The following is a 16,481-nucleotide window of genomic DNA, read 5'->3' as shown; positions in this document are numbered from 1 at the left end:
GGCGGAACCCTTGTGCGGCGGAGCGGGTTCCGCGGGGCGGGAGAAGCGGCGGACCGCCCTGGGCTGGGGGACCCGAGAGCGGGGCGGCCCGCGGAGCGGTGGCGGGAGCGGGCCCGGTGGGCCCGGCCAGGCGGCCATGTACGCGGGGCTGCAGGAGCTGGGGGTGGCCAACGGCGAGGACCTGAAGGAGACGCTGACCAACTGCACGGAGCCGCTGAAGGCCATCGAGCAGTTCCAGGTGGGGCGGGTCGCCGTGGAGGGGCCCCGGCGGCGGGGGCCGCCCTGAGGGGCCGGGCTGTGGGGTGGTCGGGAGCGCGGGAAGGCCCGAAGCGGGGTCTGTGTTTTGTGGGTTTTCTCCTCTCTTTATTTCTTAACCAGCATGTCTTTAGCAGTCCCTGCTGTCGTTGGCTGGCTAGCGGCGCCGGCTGACCCCCGTCTCTGCCCCGTCCCGTGTTTGTGTTGGCAGACGGAGAATGGAGTGCTCCTGCCCTCGCTGCAGTCGGCCCTGCCCTTCCTGGACCTGCACGGCACCCCGCGGCTGGAGTTCCACCAGTCGGTTTTCGATGAGCTGCGGGAGAAGCTGCTGGAGAGGGTCTCTGCCATCGCTTTGGAAGGGAAAGTTGAGGAGAGGTTTGTGGGAAGTCTTGCTGGTTATTCGGAGTCAGCTGGTGATTTTGTGTGAAAATTAGTTGCAGTGGACGAGTGTGATTTCTGTAAAGGAGAGTTAGGTTCCAGGGGGATCAAGTTCTGGTGGCTTTGAGATGAGCCACTTTGTCCTTCGCTGTAACATGGTACTTAGTCTCTTGCTCTTACATGTTTTCAGATACAAGAAGCTGGAAGATCTCCTAGAGAAGAGCTTTTCTCTGGTCAAAATGCCTTCCATACAGCCTGTGGTCATGTGTGTCATGAAGCACTTGCCCAAGGTAAAACCGCTTCGCTGGTTAGCCTGTACCGTTACATCTCCATTGTGTAGCTTTTCTTTGCTATTGGGGCTGTCCTTCTGTACATTTGTTGTTCAGTGTTAGGAACTGACTGAAGATTTACTACATTATTGTATCTGGTAACAACTTAGTAGACTAATTCATAGAATCATAGAATGGTTTGGGTTGGGAGGGACCTTCAGAGGCCATCTAGTCCAACCCCCCTGCAGTGAGCAGGGACATCTGCAACTAGATCAGGTTGCTCAGAGCCCCGTCCAACCTGGCCTTGAACGTCTCTAGGAGTGGGGCCTCCACAACCTCTCTGGGCAACCTGTGCCAGCATTTCACCACCCTTATTGTAAAAAAACTTCTTCCTTTTACCTAGTCTAAATCTACCCTCCTTTAGTTTAAATCCATGACCCCTCGTCCTGTCACACCAGGCCTTGCTAAAGTGATTGCCCCATCCTTCCCACAGTCCCCCTTTAAGCACTGAAAGGCCGCAATAAGGTCTACCTGCAGCCTTCTCTTCCCCAGGCTGAACAACCCCAACTCTCCCAGCCCGGCCTCGTAGCAGAGGGGCTCCAGCCCTCGGGTCATTTTTGTGGCCTCCTCTGGACCTGCTCCAACAGCTCCATGCCCTTGTGCTGGGGGCTCCAGAGCTGGACGTGGCGCTGCAGGGGGGTCTCACCAGAGCAGAGCAGAGGGGCAGGATCCCCTCCCTCGCCCTGCTGCCCACACTGCTGGGGATGCAGCCCAGGGGACAGTTGGCTTTCTGGGCTGCAAGAGCACATTGTTGGCTCATGTCCAGCTTTTCATCCACCATCACCCCAAGGCCTTCTCTGCAGGGCTGCTCCCAACCCCTCCATCCCCCAGCCTGTGTTGGTATCGGGGGTTGCCCCGACCCAGGTGCAGGACCTTGCACTTGGCCTTGTTGAACCTCATGAGGTTCTCACAGGCCCACCTCTCCAGCTTGCCCAGGTCTCTCTGGATGACATCCCATCCTTCTGGTGTGTCAACTGCACTGCTCAGCTTGGTGTCACCTGCAAACTTGCTGAGGGTGCCCTCGATCCCACTGTCTGTGTCATTGATGAAAATGTTAAACAGCACTGATCCCAGTACGGACGCCTGAGGGACACCACTTGTCAGCGGTCTTCATCTGGACATTGAGCCATTGACCACCACCCTCTGGATGAGACCATCCAACCAATTCCTTGTCCACCGAACAGTCCACCCATCAAATCCATACCTCCCCAGTTTAGAGAGAAGGATGCTGTGGGGGACTGCATCAAAGGCCTTACAGAAATCCAGATGACATCCATAACTCCTCCCTTGTCCACTGATGTAGTCACTCCATTATAGAAGGCCACTAGGTTGGTCAGGCAGGACTTGCCCTTGGTGAAGCCATGCTGGCTGTCTCAAATCACCTCCCTGTGCCCTGTGTGCCTTAGCATAGCTTCTAGGAGGATCTGTTCCATCATCTTCCCAGGCACAGAGGTGAGGCTGACAGTTCAGTATTTCCCTGGGTCCTCCTTTCTACCCTTTTTAAAGACAGGCACAATGTTTCCCTTATTCTAGTCCCCAGGGACTTCACCTGACTGCCATGACTTCTCAAATATCGTGGAGAGTGACTTGGCAGCTACATCAGCCAATTCCCTCAGGACTCTGGGATGCATCTTGTCAGGTCGCATAGACCTGTGCATGTTCAGGTTCCTCAGGCAGTCACAAATCTGGTCTTCCCTTACAGTGAGAGGGGCTTTATCTTCCTGGTCCCCACCCTGTGGTCCATTGACTCGGGAGGGGTGAGGAGAGAGGTTACCAGCGAAGACTGAGGCAAAAAAGTTGTTGAGTACCTCAGCCTTCTCCTCATCTGTTGATACTAGGCCACCATTCTTGTTCATGGCGGGGTGTGGGTTACACTTTCTTTGACTTCAGTTTTCTGGTTGATGTACCTGTAGAAGCCTTTCTTGTTATTCTTTGAATCCCTTGCCACATTCAGCTCCATCCGTGCCTTGGCCCTCCTGACCCCACCCCTACACAACCGGGCAGCATCCCCATACTCTTCCCAGGATACTTGTCCCTGCTTCCACTGCCTGTGCAGTTCCCTCTTGCTCTTTGGTTTGACCAGCAGGTCTCGACTCAGCCATGCTGGTCTCTTCCCTTCCTTGCCTGATTTTTTACACCTGGGGACTGAGAGCTCATTCAAAAAGCATTTTACATTTTCATAATCAGATGAGACTATTTCCCTGTTTTACTTAATGCAGTAGTCCAGTTCACTGACAGGTGAATTTTTGCATAGCTGATTTAAAAATCTGTAAGTGGAAAATAAGATTTGAAGAATGCAGCTGGAAGTAGAGAGAGGTGAGATTCAGTTCTGTGAAACAAAAATCACTAGGACTAGTCTTATGAAAAGCATCATACTGTACTTAAGGTAATGGATTAAAAACTGCTACTAGAGCTTTTATAAGTTACTGAGTTTTGAAACATCACCTGGATCTTATTACAATCACAGACCAGCAGGGGCTGGCAGGGCCCTCTGGAGCTCACCCCGTCCCACCCCTGCTGGAGCAGGCACCCCCAGAGCAGGGGCACAGGGCCGCGTCCAGGCGGGGGGTGAATGTCTCTGGGGAAGGGACCCCACAGCCTCTCTGGGCAGCCTGTGCCCCTGCTCTGGCACCCGCACAGGGAAGGGGTTTGTCCTCATATTGAGGTGGAACTTCCCGTGTTCCAACTTGTGCCCGTTGCCCCTTGGCCTGGCGTTGGGCACCACTGAAAGTCCTATCCTCCTGACACCCTCCCTTTAGATATTTATATGCATTGATGAGATCCCACCTCAGTCTCCTCCAGGCTAAACAAACCCAAGTCTCTCAGCCTTTCCTCATACCAGAGATGCTCCAGTCCCCTGATCATCTTGGTAGCTCTCCGCTGGACTTGCTTGAACAGTTCCCTGTCCTTCTTAAACTGGGGGGGGCCCAAAACTGGATGCAGTGTGGTCTCACTGGGGCAGAGTAGAGGGGGAGGATAACCTCCCTTGACCTGCTGGCCACGCTGCTTTTAATGCAGCCCAGGACACTGCTGGCCGTCTTAGCCCCAAGGGGACGGTGCTGGCTCAGGGTCAACCTGCTCTCCACCACCATGCCCAGGACCTTCTCAACAGAGCTGCTTTCCAGCAGCTCACCCCCAGCCTGTACTGGTGCATGGGGTTGTTCTTCCCCAGGACCTTGCACTTGCTTTTGTTGAATTTAATCAGGTTCCCCTTGGCCCAGCTCTCCAGCCTGTCCAGGTCTTGTTGGAGACATCATAGGTTCAAAGGAAGCCTGATTCCCTTTGAAAGAAATAAGGAAAAGCTTGGTGTGTAATTTGGTTGTTGAAGAAGTTAAGTGTCTTAGGACTGGTGTACTGTTACAGGGGTAGGGAAGGGAAAAGATGAGTCTGTGATACTTGCTTTTGTTTAGTTGCACTGTTGTGTAAACTACTAGACTGCCTGAGATTATGATTTGGATGTTTTCTGTAGTCAGTTACTACTTGAACAGTTGGGCAGGTAAGCTGCTCTACACTTTGCTAACTGCTCTGTTGATCATAGGTCCCTGAGAAGAAGCTGAAGCTAGTAATGGCCGATAAGGATTTGTATAAAGCATGTGCAGTGGAGGTGAAGCGCCAGATTTGGCAGGATAACCAGGCTCTGTTTGGTGATGAGGTATCGCCACTGCTGAAGCAGTATATCCTGGAGAAAGAAAATATTCTCTTCAGCAATGATATTTCTGTCTTGCACAATTTCTTCAGTCTGTCTCCCAAAACAAGACGTCAAGGAGAGGTAAGGACAAGGAAACCTCTTATAACATGCTTGGAATGGAGTTCATCAGCTTTCGGTCAACCTCATCAAATAACAGTGTGTCCATCTCACTCACCTGACTTTAGCAGCCAAGTTGTTTGGCTGGACAAAGTATTTGCAAGACATAGCAGCTTGTTTTCTCCTACATATCTTGATAAAAGTGGCAGGAATTATTTTAATAGTTACTCAATGCTGTGATTAATTGATTAGTGTTCTAAGCTGTTTATGAGCTTTGGAAAAAACAGCAAGGTGAAAAACTTTTGCCTTTATTGCTCAGTTTGGCTTTAATACCCCTCAGCTGTTCTGAACGCTGAACATCTCTATCCAATCAGTTTGAATATCTTAAATTTCTTTGGATTTTTTTAGCAGCACATAGCCCAACAAAAACTTTTTTTCTGTTTTTTTTTTTGTTTGTTTGTTTGTAAAAATGGAAAGAGACATTGAAAGTTGTAGCTAGGCTGGCTTTCAGAAAAGTTGCTCTTTGAATGGAATTACATGAGGTGGCTGAGCTGCTCCGACACTTGGCCACAGGAAGGGCGGGGGAGTCTGTAGCTCGGATGATTATCAGACCCTTCCATGAGCTGATTCTGTGCAGTGATTGCTACAGAAACTCTAGCAAATAAAACAAGTGGTTTTCAAGGACAGTGAGTTGATCTGCTCAAAGAAGAGATCAGCTGGCACCAAAGCCATTGCAGGGACATGGGCTGGATCACGCAGGCAGCCTCCATGTGGGAGGGAACAGTGGCATGGGCGTTATGAGTGTGTTGCCTCTTCTTGGAAACAGCAAGCTGTTACAGCAAGCTATAACGTGTTTCTTTACCTCAGGGGGTTTTGCTCCAAAACGGAAATATCAGGGTTTCTGTAAGGACCTTGCTATCAAGAATGCTAAGGAATTGCAGTGATAAGGCTGTAGAAAGCTTTAATTTCAGAGAGGGTAGCACATCTGTTACATGGAGGGTTTGGTTTGGGTCTGTTTTGCTTTCAGAAGCCCGTTTAGTGCTCTGGTGCAGTTTACTTCAGGTTTACACTGTGGACTTGTGGTTTAACCACAGCAGGCAACTAAGCATCACACACCTGCTTGCTCACTCCCCCCCGGTGGGATGGCGGGGAGAATCGGAAAGGTAAAAGAAAGAAACTTGTGGGTTGAGATAAAGACAGTTTATTAATTAAAAAGAAAATTTAAAAAGACATAAGGAAAAAAAAACAACAAAGAGGGAGGAAAATAAAACCCAAGAAAAGCAAGTAATGCAAATGGAAACAATAGCTCACCACTAAGCGACCGATGCCAAGGCAGTCAGTGAGCAGCAGCCCCTGCCCCTGCCAACCTCCCCCTGATCTCTGTATGCTCAGCATGACGCCATGTGGTGTTGGACATCCCTTGGGTCAGTTGGGGTCACTGTCCCAGCCGCGTCCCCTCCCAGCCCCTTGTGCCCCCCCAGCCCAATTGCTGGTGGGGTGGGGTGAGGAGCAGAAAAGCCCTTGGCTCTGTGCAAGCCCTGCTCAGCAGGAATTAAAACACCCCTTGGTTATCAACGCTGTTTCCAGCACAAATCCAAAATACAGACCCATACACGAGCTACTATGGAGAAAATTAATTCTACCCCAGCCAAAACCAGTACAAACCACCTTAATTCTCATGCCCAAGCCTGAAGGTAGATAGAAATACAAAAAGAATTCCAAAGAAAGTGAGTTTCATTCATGTTACAATAATTGTAAGTTATATTTATCAATAATAGGTATTGCTTGTTACTGATTTCACATAGCTGAGCACCTTATTGTAAAAATCCTTCAATTTCCTTTTGCAAGAGAATCTTTTCTTGAGATTCTTTATTCTTTCATTATGGCTATGAAAGATTTGGTGAACGTCTCATGAACAAAACCTCTTGGAAATCTTGGTGTAAAATAGCCCCTTTTCAGGAACTCATGTAGATGCGGATGTTTCAATCTTGATATATCATGTAGAAGAATTAGTTCACCTTTTTGCATCTGTGAAATAACAGTATCTCTTGATACTTCCACTTTGAGTTTAGGTGGTTCAGAAGCTGACCCAGATGATTGGGAAGAACGTGAAGCTCTACGATATGGTGTTGCAGTTTCTGAGAACCTTGTTCCTTCGGACAAGGAATGTTCATTACTGCACACTACGGGCAGAGCTCCTGATGTCGCTGCATGATCTGGAAATCAGTGAAATCTGCACTGTTGACCCCTGTCATAAGGTATGATCATGTGGGACAGATAGGAGTATTACTGGAGGTTTTTCTGTTCCGCCCACTCCTCTGCGTACCTGCTGCCCTGCAGGACTTCAGCCCAGAGATGACTCCTCTCTGTGAAGAGAGTTCAGACCTTGAATCCAAAAGTCATCTTATAGTCCTTGGAACTTCAAGTGAAACTTTCATTTTGCTTTCATTGAATCCATAAAGCATTCAAATTTGTGGTACTTGTGCAGTTTTAAAAACAATGTCTAATTCACCTACGTACATGCTGCAAAAATAATGAAAAATATTAGCTAGCCTCGGGTTTTTAATCAAAGCTTGCTTCCCTCCCTGTTGTGCCTGGTGTGGTGGTACACTCCATCTGTCAGTAAACTGTGTGTGTAACATTAAATACTTTGGATCTTGAATTATAGGAGAACATTAAAATATTGGGGAGGTGACAGATGTGTTAATGTCACATCAGGATCTTGTTACTGGTCCTTTGTCCACGGTTGGCATCACTCTGATCTAGGACAAGGCTTTTTCTCTTAAGTAATGTTGCTAAATTTTGTGTGTATTCAGCTAATAGGTACTATGTCCTGGAGTGATGACAAATGTTACTGCATGCTTTTTAATGTCTTCTGATTGAGAGTCCCAAAATCACTATACAGACAGTGATGGAATAGAAAAGGGCAGTTCTTGTTGAAGTTACAGATCATTTTCATCAGCCCCATCTTGCCACTACAAAATGCTGTGGCTGCTGCAAGTAAGCCATGATGAAAGCCTTTCAGAAAGTTCAGTAAGTTGTTCTTTTTTGACAGCTGAAATGTTGGGGCAAAATAGATGTAGTTTTCTGAAAGGTGAAAAAAGCCCTTAATTTTGGGTCAAAATGTTTCACTTAACTGTCTTTTTCCATTTTGATAACAGAGCTTTAAAGGAGAAGCACCTCCACTGTTAACATCCTCTACTTAGAGGGTGAGAGTGGTTTTGCGATAGATAAATATCCCATATTATCATTGCTAAGTGATGCTGCTTCTTTCTTAGCCTCCTACTTGTGTAAATCCACATCGATCAGGTGTGCTGGGCAGTGGTATATTAATAGCTGCTCCTTAATTGCCAGGGAACGCCTGTCTTGGGAGGGGAGAAAGCGACACCAGGTTACACTTAGATTGGTATCTCTGACCTCCTTTTGGGATGGTTGTACTTCTCCCTTCTCTGTATTTGTGACTGGCTTGGTAATATACCTATGTATATTAATAAAGCGTATTAATTCCAGGTATTCAGAGGTCATTCTGAACCTGTTTTCTCTGACATTGTATGTTTTATTGCTGGTTTAATGAGTTGTTGTGGTTCAAAGAGCTTTCTCTTTCTTTGTAACAGTTCACCTGGTGCCTTGATGCTTGCATTCGGGAGAAGTTTGTGGACAACAAGAGAGCTCGGGAATTGCAAGGGTTTCTGGATGGAGTGAAGAAAGGACAAGAACAAGTGTTGGGGTAAGGCACTTGGGCTGTTTATTGAGAAACTGAAAAAGGGTTCCTGGCAGTCACATCATCTGACAGGTATTGTAGGTGTTAATTCTTTCCTAGAGCCAGCTAACAGCCAGTAGCTCTTCTGTGCGGTCAAATCTGGTGCGTTCATGAGCGTTAATGCACTAGGGCGTAGCCAGGCGTGTGCCGGTGACATAGCCTGTATGGCTTAAGTTGCCACCCGTGAGTCTCCCATGTGGCCTGGTAACTGGCTGTGGGAGAACTCCTGCTTGAGTTCAGTGCAGAAGACCTCTAGTAATGGTTTCAGATAACACGCTTTCAAGTCAGAGAAGTAACGTTCATGGTGTTTTCACAAGGCAGGAGAAGGTTCATCAGGTGGATGCACCTGTAGGTAACAAAAGACAGAAATTCAGGTTATCATAGTAAGGGTATTGTTACGGTACTTGCCTTTTGTCTGCCCCTCTTCTTAACACAGCGGGGGGTGTGTTTTTATAAAAGTATAGCATACACACACTACTTTGATATTACATCTGATAGTTGATAGGCTTTCAACAGAGAATAGGCTCAAACATCTTACTCTAGTGAAACACACACTCTCAAGGAGCTGGAGTCCTACAGCTGGATATGGAACTGTACGGCAGGGTTGTTATATATAATGTGTATTTGATTTTTATTTCTCCTCAGGGACTTATCAATGATCTTGTGCGATCCCTTTGCCATTAACACCTTAGCCTTGAGTACTATAAGGCACCTGCAAGACCTGGTTGGGCAGGACACCTTACCCAGGGTGAGTGTTGCAGCTTGTGTACCGAATCCAACTATAGGCTTAATTGAATAGCACTCGTCAGCAAAGGACTGGCGCTGTAGGACAAGTACGATTAAGTTCTCAAATGCATGTGTAAACTGAAATAAGGGAACCGTGATACTGCCTATCCATTTGTAGCACATACCTGAGAGCTCTGCAGGAGCACTGTTTGGAGATGGGCCTTTTGGAGCTCTCCGAATTGACAACTGATTCTTTGCATGGCTCATTCTATCCTAACAGCTATGCGTATATAGAATCATACATAGAATACGTGCCCCCCTGCTTTGTCCTTCTATCGGTTTGCCTAACAGCAGGAGCCTTTTTTCCCTGTCGTGGTAAATGCAATGGATTAGTTTACACTGTTTTGGTCTGTTGGCTGTGAAATAATACAGTTCCTGCAAGTAGTGTCTGCAGGAGGTGCTTAAATATTAAAGGAGGGTGGCCTTACAGGTGTCTGAACAGTGCGATGCATTCACTGGTTTTATCCCTGAGTTGTTAAATTTTATTGTTGGATTGAATAACTTCCTCGTAAGAGTTTAAGACTGAAAATTGTTTTGGTTTCAGGGCACAATATAAATGAAAACCCATTGTTGTTCATACACGTGCTTTCTCTTACTTCTGCTGAGATGATTTGTCCTGTCACACCTTATATTTCAGTAACTAATTTGGCTGGACACGTTTGAAAACAATATCGTAATCAGATAGGCTGCGTACTTCTTGGTGCATTATAAAACATTACAAAACCCCGCAAACCCTCAGGTGTGTCTGTTATTTGATTCCCATTTGAGGAATCAGTTGTCAATTAAATTGGAGGACTGAATGCCTCTAGCAGCGTTTGATAAAGCTGCTAATCCAGGAGAGTTTTGAATGTAAACCACTACTTCCAAATAAATATTTATATTTGCAACTTGTGGAAGACCAAAATAGCTGTTTTTCTCCTCCCCTTAAAATTCGAGGAAAGCCCAGATCTGCTGCTGCTCCTTAGGATGCTGTCTTTGGGACAGGGGGCCTGGGACATGATTGACAGTCAAGTCTTCAAGGAACCAAAAATGGTGAGCTATTTTGATGTTTAGAATTTAACACATCTAATTAAACAAATTTAGACCTGTTTATTATTTTGTTGCGCCCCTGATTTAACGTTCATTCTGCTTACCTCTCATCATAGCTGTCTCAGAAAAAACACGTAAGTGGTCACAGAGCAGCAGCTCAAGCGGACATGCTGTAAGCTTCATTTACCTGCCTTTTTATTGATGTGAATGCTTGGACCTTACTGTTTCAGAATCAGATTGTACCTCTATTAAATTCTGCACTGGTTGCTCATTGTTCCTGGGAACTTCTACAGAACTTATGAGTTTGTAAAGCACATCTTGTATGAGGAAAGCAGGATTTCAGAGGCTGGTGTGGAACCCTGGTAGTGTAGCAGCTTTTCATTGACATGAAAAATGTTTTTCTCTTCTGGCTGTCTGTTGTAGCAACTTCTTGTAGCGCCACATTCAGCTACAGTTTTTCCAAGCTTTGGAAATACTTTGCCTGCTATGATAAGCAGCATTAGTGTAGTTTGGGAGCAGATATGTTCAGCTGACGGTGGGAAGGCTAACCATGGTGTTGCACAGCAGGACTGTTTCTCAACAGAAATTTTCTGTTCTGAACTATAAAATAGGAAATGTCTACCTTGGGGGACATTTGAAGTCTCCAAAATATGTATTACTGGCTGATTGCGTGTTTAAATTTACCACAGGAAGGGTGTGCATTAACACTCAGATTGTAACACTGAGGGTGGCTGAAACACCAAGAGTAGCACTGATTTGACTTGCAGAGGTGCCCTCATGAATCTCTTAGAAAGAAACTGAACGTTTTTCCTAAAGGGAATCTCCAAATTTAAAATCTGTTTTATTTGTGATTGCCACAAGCTGTAACCTTCCACTCTGTGAATCTGATACAACATAGGTTGATCTGCCTTGTGTGAGGAGATGCTCTTTATTGTTGCTATTCTAGCCATGCATTGATCCCTGTCAGTTCAGGGAATGAACAAAATTATTTGTAACTGTTGATAAAAGGAGTTTGGTATCATCCTTGACATGCAGTGCTGGGAAAGGTCACTCAGAAGAAACGCTATGGAATTGTCAAACGAAAGAATTTGAGTAGGAGTATTTCTGTAGATGAAGTGCAGTTTTCCTAATTACCAGTGGAACATGTGGAAGTGAATTATTCAAGAATTCTGACTGGAACTGGATGTCTGAAAGCTTGTTTTCCTAAGCGTAGGACGGGACTGATAATGTTGTGTCACTATTTGTTACGGCACTCTAGGACCATTAGGTGGCATGAACTGATTGATGAAAGCATTGTTCTTTTCCCTCTGTGCTTCCATCCCTCCAAGGAAGTGGAGTTGATCACAAAGTTCTTGCCTATGCTGATGTCCTTTGTGGTGGATGACCAGACGTTCAATGTAGATCAGAAACTGCCCTCAGAGGACAAGGGGCCAATTCCCTACCCCAGCACCGTTCCTGAAGCTTTCACCAAGTATGTAATCAGCCTTACTGACTTTGTTCATGTAGTCTTTTACCAAAGCAAAACATCAAGGAGCGAGCCAACACTGACAGGAAAAAATACTGTCTGTGGTGAAGTGAAGACTGTCTTGGGGCAAGATTTAGTCCCAGTTAATCAAGCCTGAATGTTTCCTTCAGCAGAACAGGTTTCCACTGTGATTCCTCAAATAAAATTTATCTACATGAAATACATATCTACAAATTCATCTACATAAAATAGTATTTCTTGTAATGATCATTCTTTTGGCAGATTGACTATGAAAGCATTTGGTATTACTGCTTTCAAATCTGCTGCTTGTGTGGCTTCCCAAGCAGCGAATAAGTGTTTGAATGAGACTTGGGTGCAGCTGGACAAGTGCCTGCGCTTGGTTCTGCAGAGTGCTACTGTAAACCATAACGCTTGCATTTTTGTTACACAGACACTCATTCTCTGTTGATAACCTATCACTCCAGGGATGTCAAAAAGATAAATAAAATTTCCATATGCTCTGTTGTATTCAGATCTTGCAGTAAATTCCAGCACAATTCTTATCTGTATGCCAGAATCTGGAGTACTGTTACCTGGGAGTTGTACTCTGCTTTATGACAGTGTTGATATTTGACCTTTGGGAAACTAAACCAAAACAGTATTGGACTTTGTATCGTTTTTGAGTATTTGGGCTTCTTCTAAAACCCATTTTGAATAGCACTTTTATCATTAATACTATTATAAACGTTCAAAATTGAATCCAACTGTTTGACTGTGAGACAGCGCAATATTTGCTGAATGGTAAATTCTTCTGGACCACAGTAGTGAACACAGTGATGATCATCTACTCAGTCACTGAGTAGCTGCTCCTCAGTGGGTTTGAGGTTAGCCACTGCTGTAACTGCTTGATTGCTATCCGACAGTATTTTAAACCCTCTTTAAAAAAAAAAATCTGTTTTAGCTTTATTGATGAAGAACCTTTGCTTCTGCCATAACAGGTTCTTGCAGGAGAACAGAATAGCATGTGAGATTGGGCTATATTACGTCCTTCACATCACTAAACAGAGGAACAAGAATGCTTTCCTTAGGCTTTTGCCAGCACTAGGTAAGTTTTTGTCTTGTCTTCTATTCTGTACTGCTCTGTACTGTTTGCCTTGTACTGGACACCCAGGAAGCAAGTAAACCTGGAGTGAAAGTGATTTCAGAGTCAAAGACTTAATGTTCTGCCTTTGACTCTTCTGGTGACTCAGTTGTAAGGCCCTGCAGAAGTGTTCAGTTTTGTCTGCAATTCTGATACTTTTTTTTGCTGATAGAAGAATTTAGAGATATTGGCTGAAGGTCAGTAGTTCCTTAGATCAAAGGCTGTATTAACAATGGGATTAGCGGAGAACTGTTTGGAATTAATTTGAAAGATAAAAGAGCAGGTGGCTTAATTCTGCTGCTGCTCATAGGAATCGCACGTGGCCAGAAATTCTTGGGACTTGGCTTTGTGTGGTGAAAAAACCTGTAACAAAACAGGACCAAACACAGCCTTAAATTCTTCCCTGGCATTACCTTCTTCACTGACTTCTCTGGGGTAAGTTGCATGAGAGCTCTGAAGCAATCTTGGGAATTGCAGCTCCCAGTAATGGTGGGGTGTCTGTGTGCGCGCGTGTCACTTCCCACTCCCTCACTCCAGCTCTGGTGTTCCTTGAACCCTTTGCTGAACAATACATGGGAGAGTTTCCCACTGGTGAGTGATTTGTATCTGCTCACTCTGTGGTCTGAGAAGTGCAAGGAGGTGGCTGTGGCCATGAACAGAGAGGATGGTGGGGAAGGACAGCGGGGGATTTTGCAGTTTTGGCAGGAGCAGGCTATTCTGTAACTTCAGCCTTGGTGGAGACATGGGCTTTCTACATATTCTTTTCACCCCTCTGCTCCTGATCTTTTATGTCAGGAAAATCAAAGGCACCTGCCTGGGCTACCTGTTTTAAAAGCCACTAAGGAGATGTCACTGCAAAGTTTTCAGCGGCAGCATCTGCTGTGCAGTTGGGTTTTGGCACATCTGTGTCAGTCTCAGTCTCTTTCCTTTTCATGTTATATAGTTGAGACATTCAGTGACTTGGCCTTCAGTGATATTTTTCTGCATCTGCTTACTGGTAACCTCACACTGCTGGGTGACGAATTTGCACTCGAGGAGTTCTGCACCAGTCTCTTTGATGGCTTCTTTCTCACTGCCTGCTCAAGGTAAATCTGATTTTCCTCAGGGGAAGCGAATTTAGGGGATAGCTGAGAGAGGTTCTACTCCTTTGACCTGTAGTTTAACAGTTCAGCAGACTCTTCTTATATAGTGCAAATATTAGCCTGATGCTGTTTTTCTTTGAGGAAAGGCTTATATTTTGTGATTAAGTTTTTATCAGCAAAATTGTTAAGCATTGCTTATAAATTACTACTGCAACTGTAATTCATTATTTGTAAGTTGGAGTTGTGAAACAATATCCTTCATGCTTTGCAGTAGCTGTGAATATGAAGAGTTAACTTCAGCTCTTTGCAGATCAGCTGCGCACAGAAAATCTGTTTCTATCTGTTGATTCTGTTAGCTCAGGGTGCTTCAGCTGGTGGCCTGCAGACCAGATCGAACCTCGAGAAGGCTTCCCCAAAAGCTATCAGAACTGCTGTTCAGGCACAGGGGCATGTGTTGCTGCTGCTACCGCTCCTCTGCACATACGGAGGGACAAACGTTCTCCTGCATTTGCATATGGCCTGTCCAACCGAGAGACCAGCTGCTGCCACGTGCTGCAGTCTGTGCTTAAAATCCCCCCTTCTTCCTCATGGTTGCCACAGTTAGTCCACACCTGTTGAATAATTACATGAATTGCTTGAAAGTCGAAGGCAGGGTTAGCACTTTGTTGCAGGCAGGCTACAATTCTCAGGTGTTTTGGAAAATTATAACAGAGCTGCTGGTCTGTGGGTGTGTGAGTTATTCTGGTACTGCTGCTGTAGTTTTCTTGCTCTCAAGATGGTGTTTGTTTATGTCAGTTACTCTGCTTTAAAATTGCTTTTTGCAGAAAGGAGAACGTACATAGACATGTGCTAAGACTGCTGCTTCATCTGCATCACAAAGTGGCGCCTGCCAAATTAGAGTCTCTCCAGAAGGCTTTGGAACCCACCAAGCAGGTAAGAAGGGAAGCATGAGAAAGGGAAGATTAATTGCAAATGAAAGCAGCTGCCTTTCCAGACCTTGCTTAATGCTCTGCTTTCCAAGTGCACCAGGTTGTGTCTTAATTACCTTGTAACTTCCTCTTTCTGTGTTGGTTTGTGTTAAAACACACAGGGTAATTGCATACTTAATGTTCTAGCTAGTAACAGCTAGAATGAAGTATGACTCTTCTGGTTTTTCCCTCCCTAATTCTCATTCTGCAGAGTGGGGAAGCTGTGAAGGAGCTTTATAACCAGCTCACTGAGAAACTGGAGCTTCGCAAGCCAAGCCCAGCCGAGGTGACTGAGACTCCCTCCATGGAACTGCCCTTGCCCACGGTGCCCACACCAGCCTCACGCTGAGCTATGTCTGTAGTGCACGAGTGAGACCGAAGAACTAACGTAGTGCTCTGCAGCGTGAAGGCTCTGTGCTGCCTTTCATGTGTCTCTGCCTACAGGGTGGAAACAACAAAAGCCACTGAAGCTCTTTCAGGAAACACTGCAGTTTACCCAACTCACTGGCTCTTGCTGGTTTAGAAAACTGTATGCAGTGCATTGCAAAGGTTTACTTTTCTTAAAGATAGTTGAGTGTCTTCTTGTAGATCCACTTAAAATCTGACTGTACTTTTTTTTTTCCAAAAAGAAAATGCATATTTTTAAGCTTGACATCTTGTATTTTTAAACTCTAAAAACTGATAAATGAGTGTTTATTATGGTTGAGCAGGTAGTGTGAACTCCTGGAGGCTAACCATAGCTTTCTTTGGCTGTTAGTTTGCTCCTCTGGGTCTTTGGAGAAGATGCTCAACAGAAGGCAATGTCAGAGGAGATGAGCTCCACTGATACAATTTCCTGTTTGAGGTTCTAGCTCTTTTGGTACATGGTGAGACATGCTGCATTAGTCAGAGATGCCCACCCCTGTCGCTAGACCCAGAAGCAGTGAACAGCCATCTTCTCAGCTAGGCTTTTCAAAGAAGGCCAGAAGTTGAATCATTCTCTTTCCTTTTCTCCAAAGGAGTAGCCTGAAGTGAGTCCTGGAGCCAGTGAAGAGAACCAAGATTAACATGTCCCAGATGACAATAGGGTGGAGTGTAGGTGGAGTGCCATTCTGTCTTTGAAAAAACAGCCTGTCCTTCACGGCTCGTTTGTGTCACTGTCTGTACTGTTACAGTTAAGTCCTGTTCTGCTTTTGTTGCTGCCTCAGCGAAGGCCTCGGGTAGAGTGCACAGGAAGATGGGCATGGGAGAAGAATGAGTTGTGTGAGTTTACAATGGACTTTACACTGCTTTCAGCAGGTACAATATGCCTGAGAAGAATCTTGCCAGTCCTCTGTAAGCAGGAAGCTGCCTACATGAATTACTATGAATTGCAGAATAACTAAGGGAGGAAGGGTCTGTGGTCCACGCGCTGACTCAGAGCTGGGCCTACCTAGGGGAGGTTGCTCAAGAGCGGGAATTTGTATTTTCCGTTGAGTTTCGAGAGGTTTCTGGCAGGCCATTTCTCCAGCCTGTTGAGGGAGGGAGGTCCCTTTGGAGTGCAGCCCTGCCCAGTGTACCAGCC

The 16,481-nt window shown here is 45.7% G+C and overlaps 1 protein-coding gene across 1 annotated transcript; it reads left to right on the top strand.

Moving 5' to 3' along the window:
• Nucleotides 1-41: 41 nt before the first annotated feature.
• Nucleotides 42-15,590, top strand: NELFB (negative elongation factor complex member B). The gene is made up of 13 exons (XM_064469221.1): nucleotides 42-238; nucleotides 467-630; nucleotides 824-923; nucleotides 4,501-4,731; nucleotides 6,780-6,965; nucleotides 8,322-8,434; nucleotides 9,113-9,215; nucleotides 10,190-10,285; nucleotides 11,611-11,753; nucleotides 12,746-12,852; nucleotides 13,832-13,973; nucleotides 14,795-14,903; nucleotides 15,150-15,590. Exons 1-13 carry the CDS (start codon nucleotides 137-139, stop codon nucleotides 15,285-15,287), a joined length of 1,734 nt encoding a protein of 577 aa, XP_064325291.1. The 5' UTR covers nucleotides 42-136; the 3' UTR covers nucleotides 15,288-15,590.
• Nucleotides 15,591-16,481: the final 891 nt, after the last annotated feature.

Source organism: Phalacrocorax carbo, chromosome 18 (genome assembly GCF_963921805.1).
Source record: "Phalacrocorax carbo chromosome 18, bPhaCar2.1, whole genome shotgun sequence".
Classification (NCBI taxonomy): Eukaryota; Metazoa; Chordata; class Aves; order Suliformes; family Phalacrocoracidae; genus Phalacrocorax; species Phalacrocorax carbo.
The sequence above is the reverse complement of the archived record's forward strand: the minus strand, read 5'-3'. Positions and strand labels throughout refer to the sequence as shown.

Excerpts from the sequence above, each read along its gene's own strand:
- NELFB (XM_064469221.1), top strand. The coding sequence starts at position 137 with ATGTACGCGGGGCTGCAGGAGCTGGGGGTGGCCAACGGCGAGGACCTG. Across the intron at positions 4,732-6,779 it reads AAACAAGACGTCAAGGAGAG|GTGGTTCAGAAGCTGACCCA; the intron begins GTAAGGACAAGG and ends CTTTGAGTTTAG. Across the intron at positions 11,754-12,745 it reads GTTCCTGAAGCTTTCACCAA|GTTCTTGCAGGAGAACAGAA; the intron begins GTATGTAATCAG and ends CTGCCATAACAG.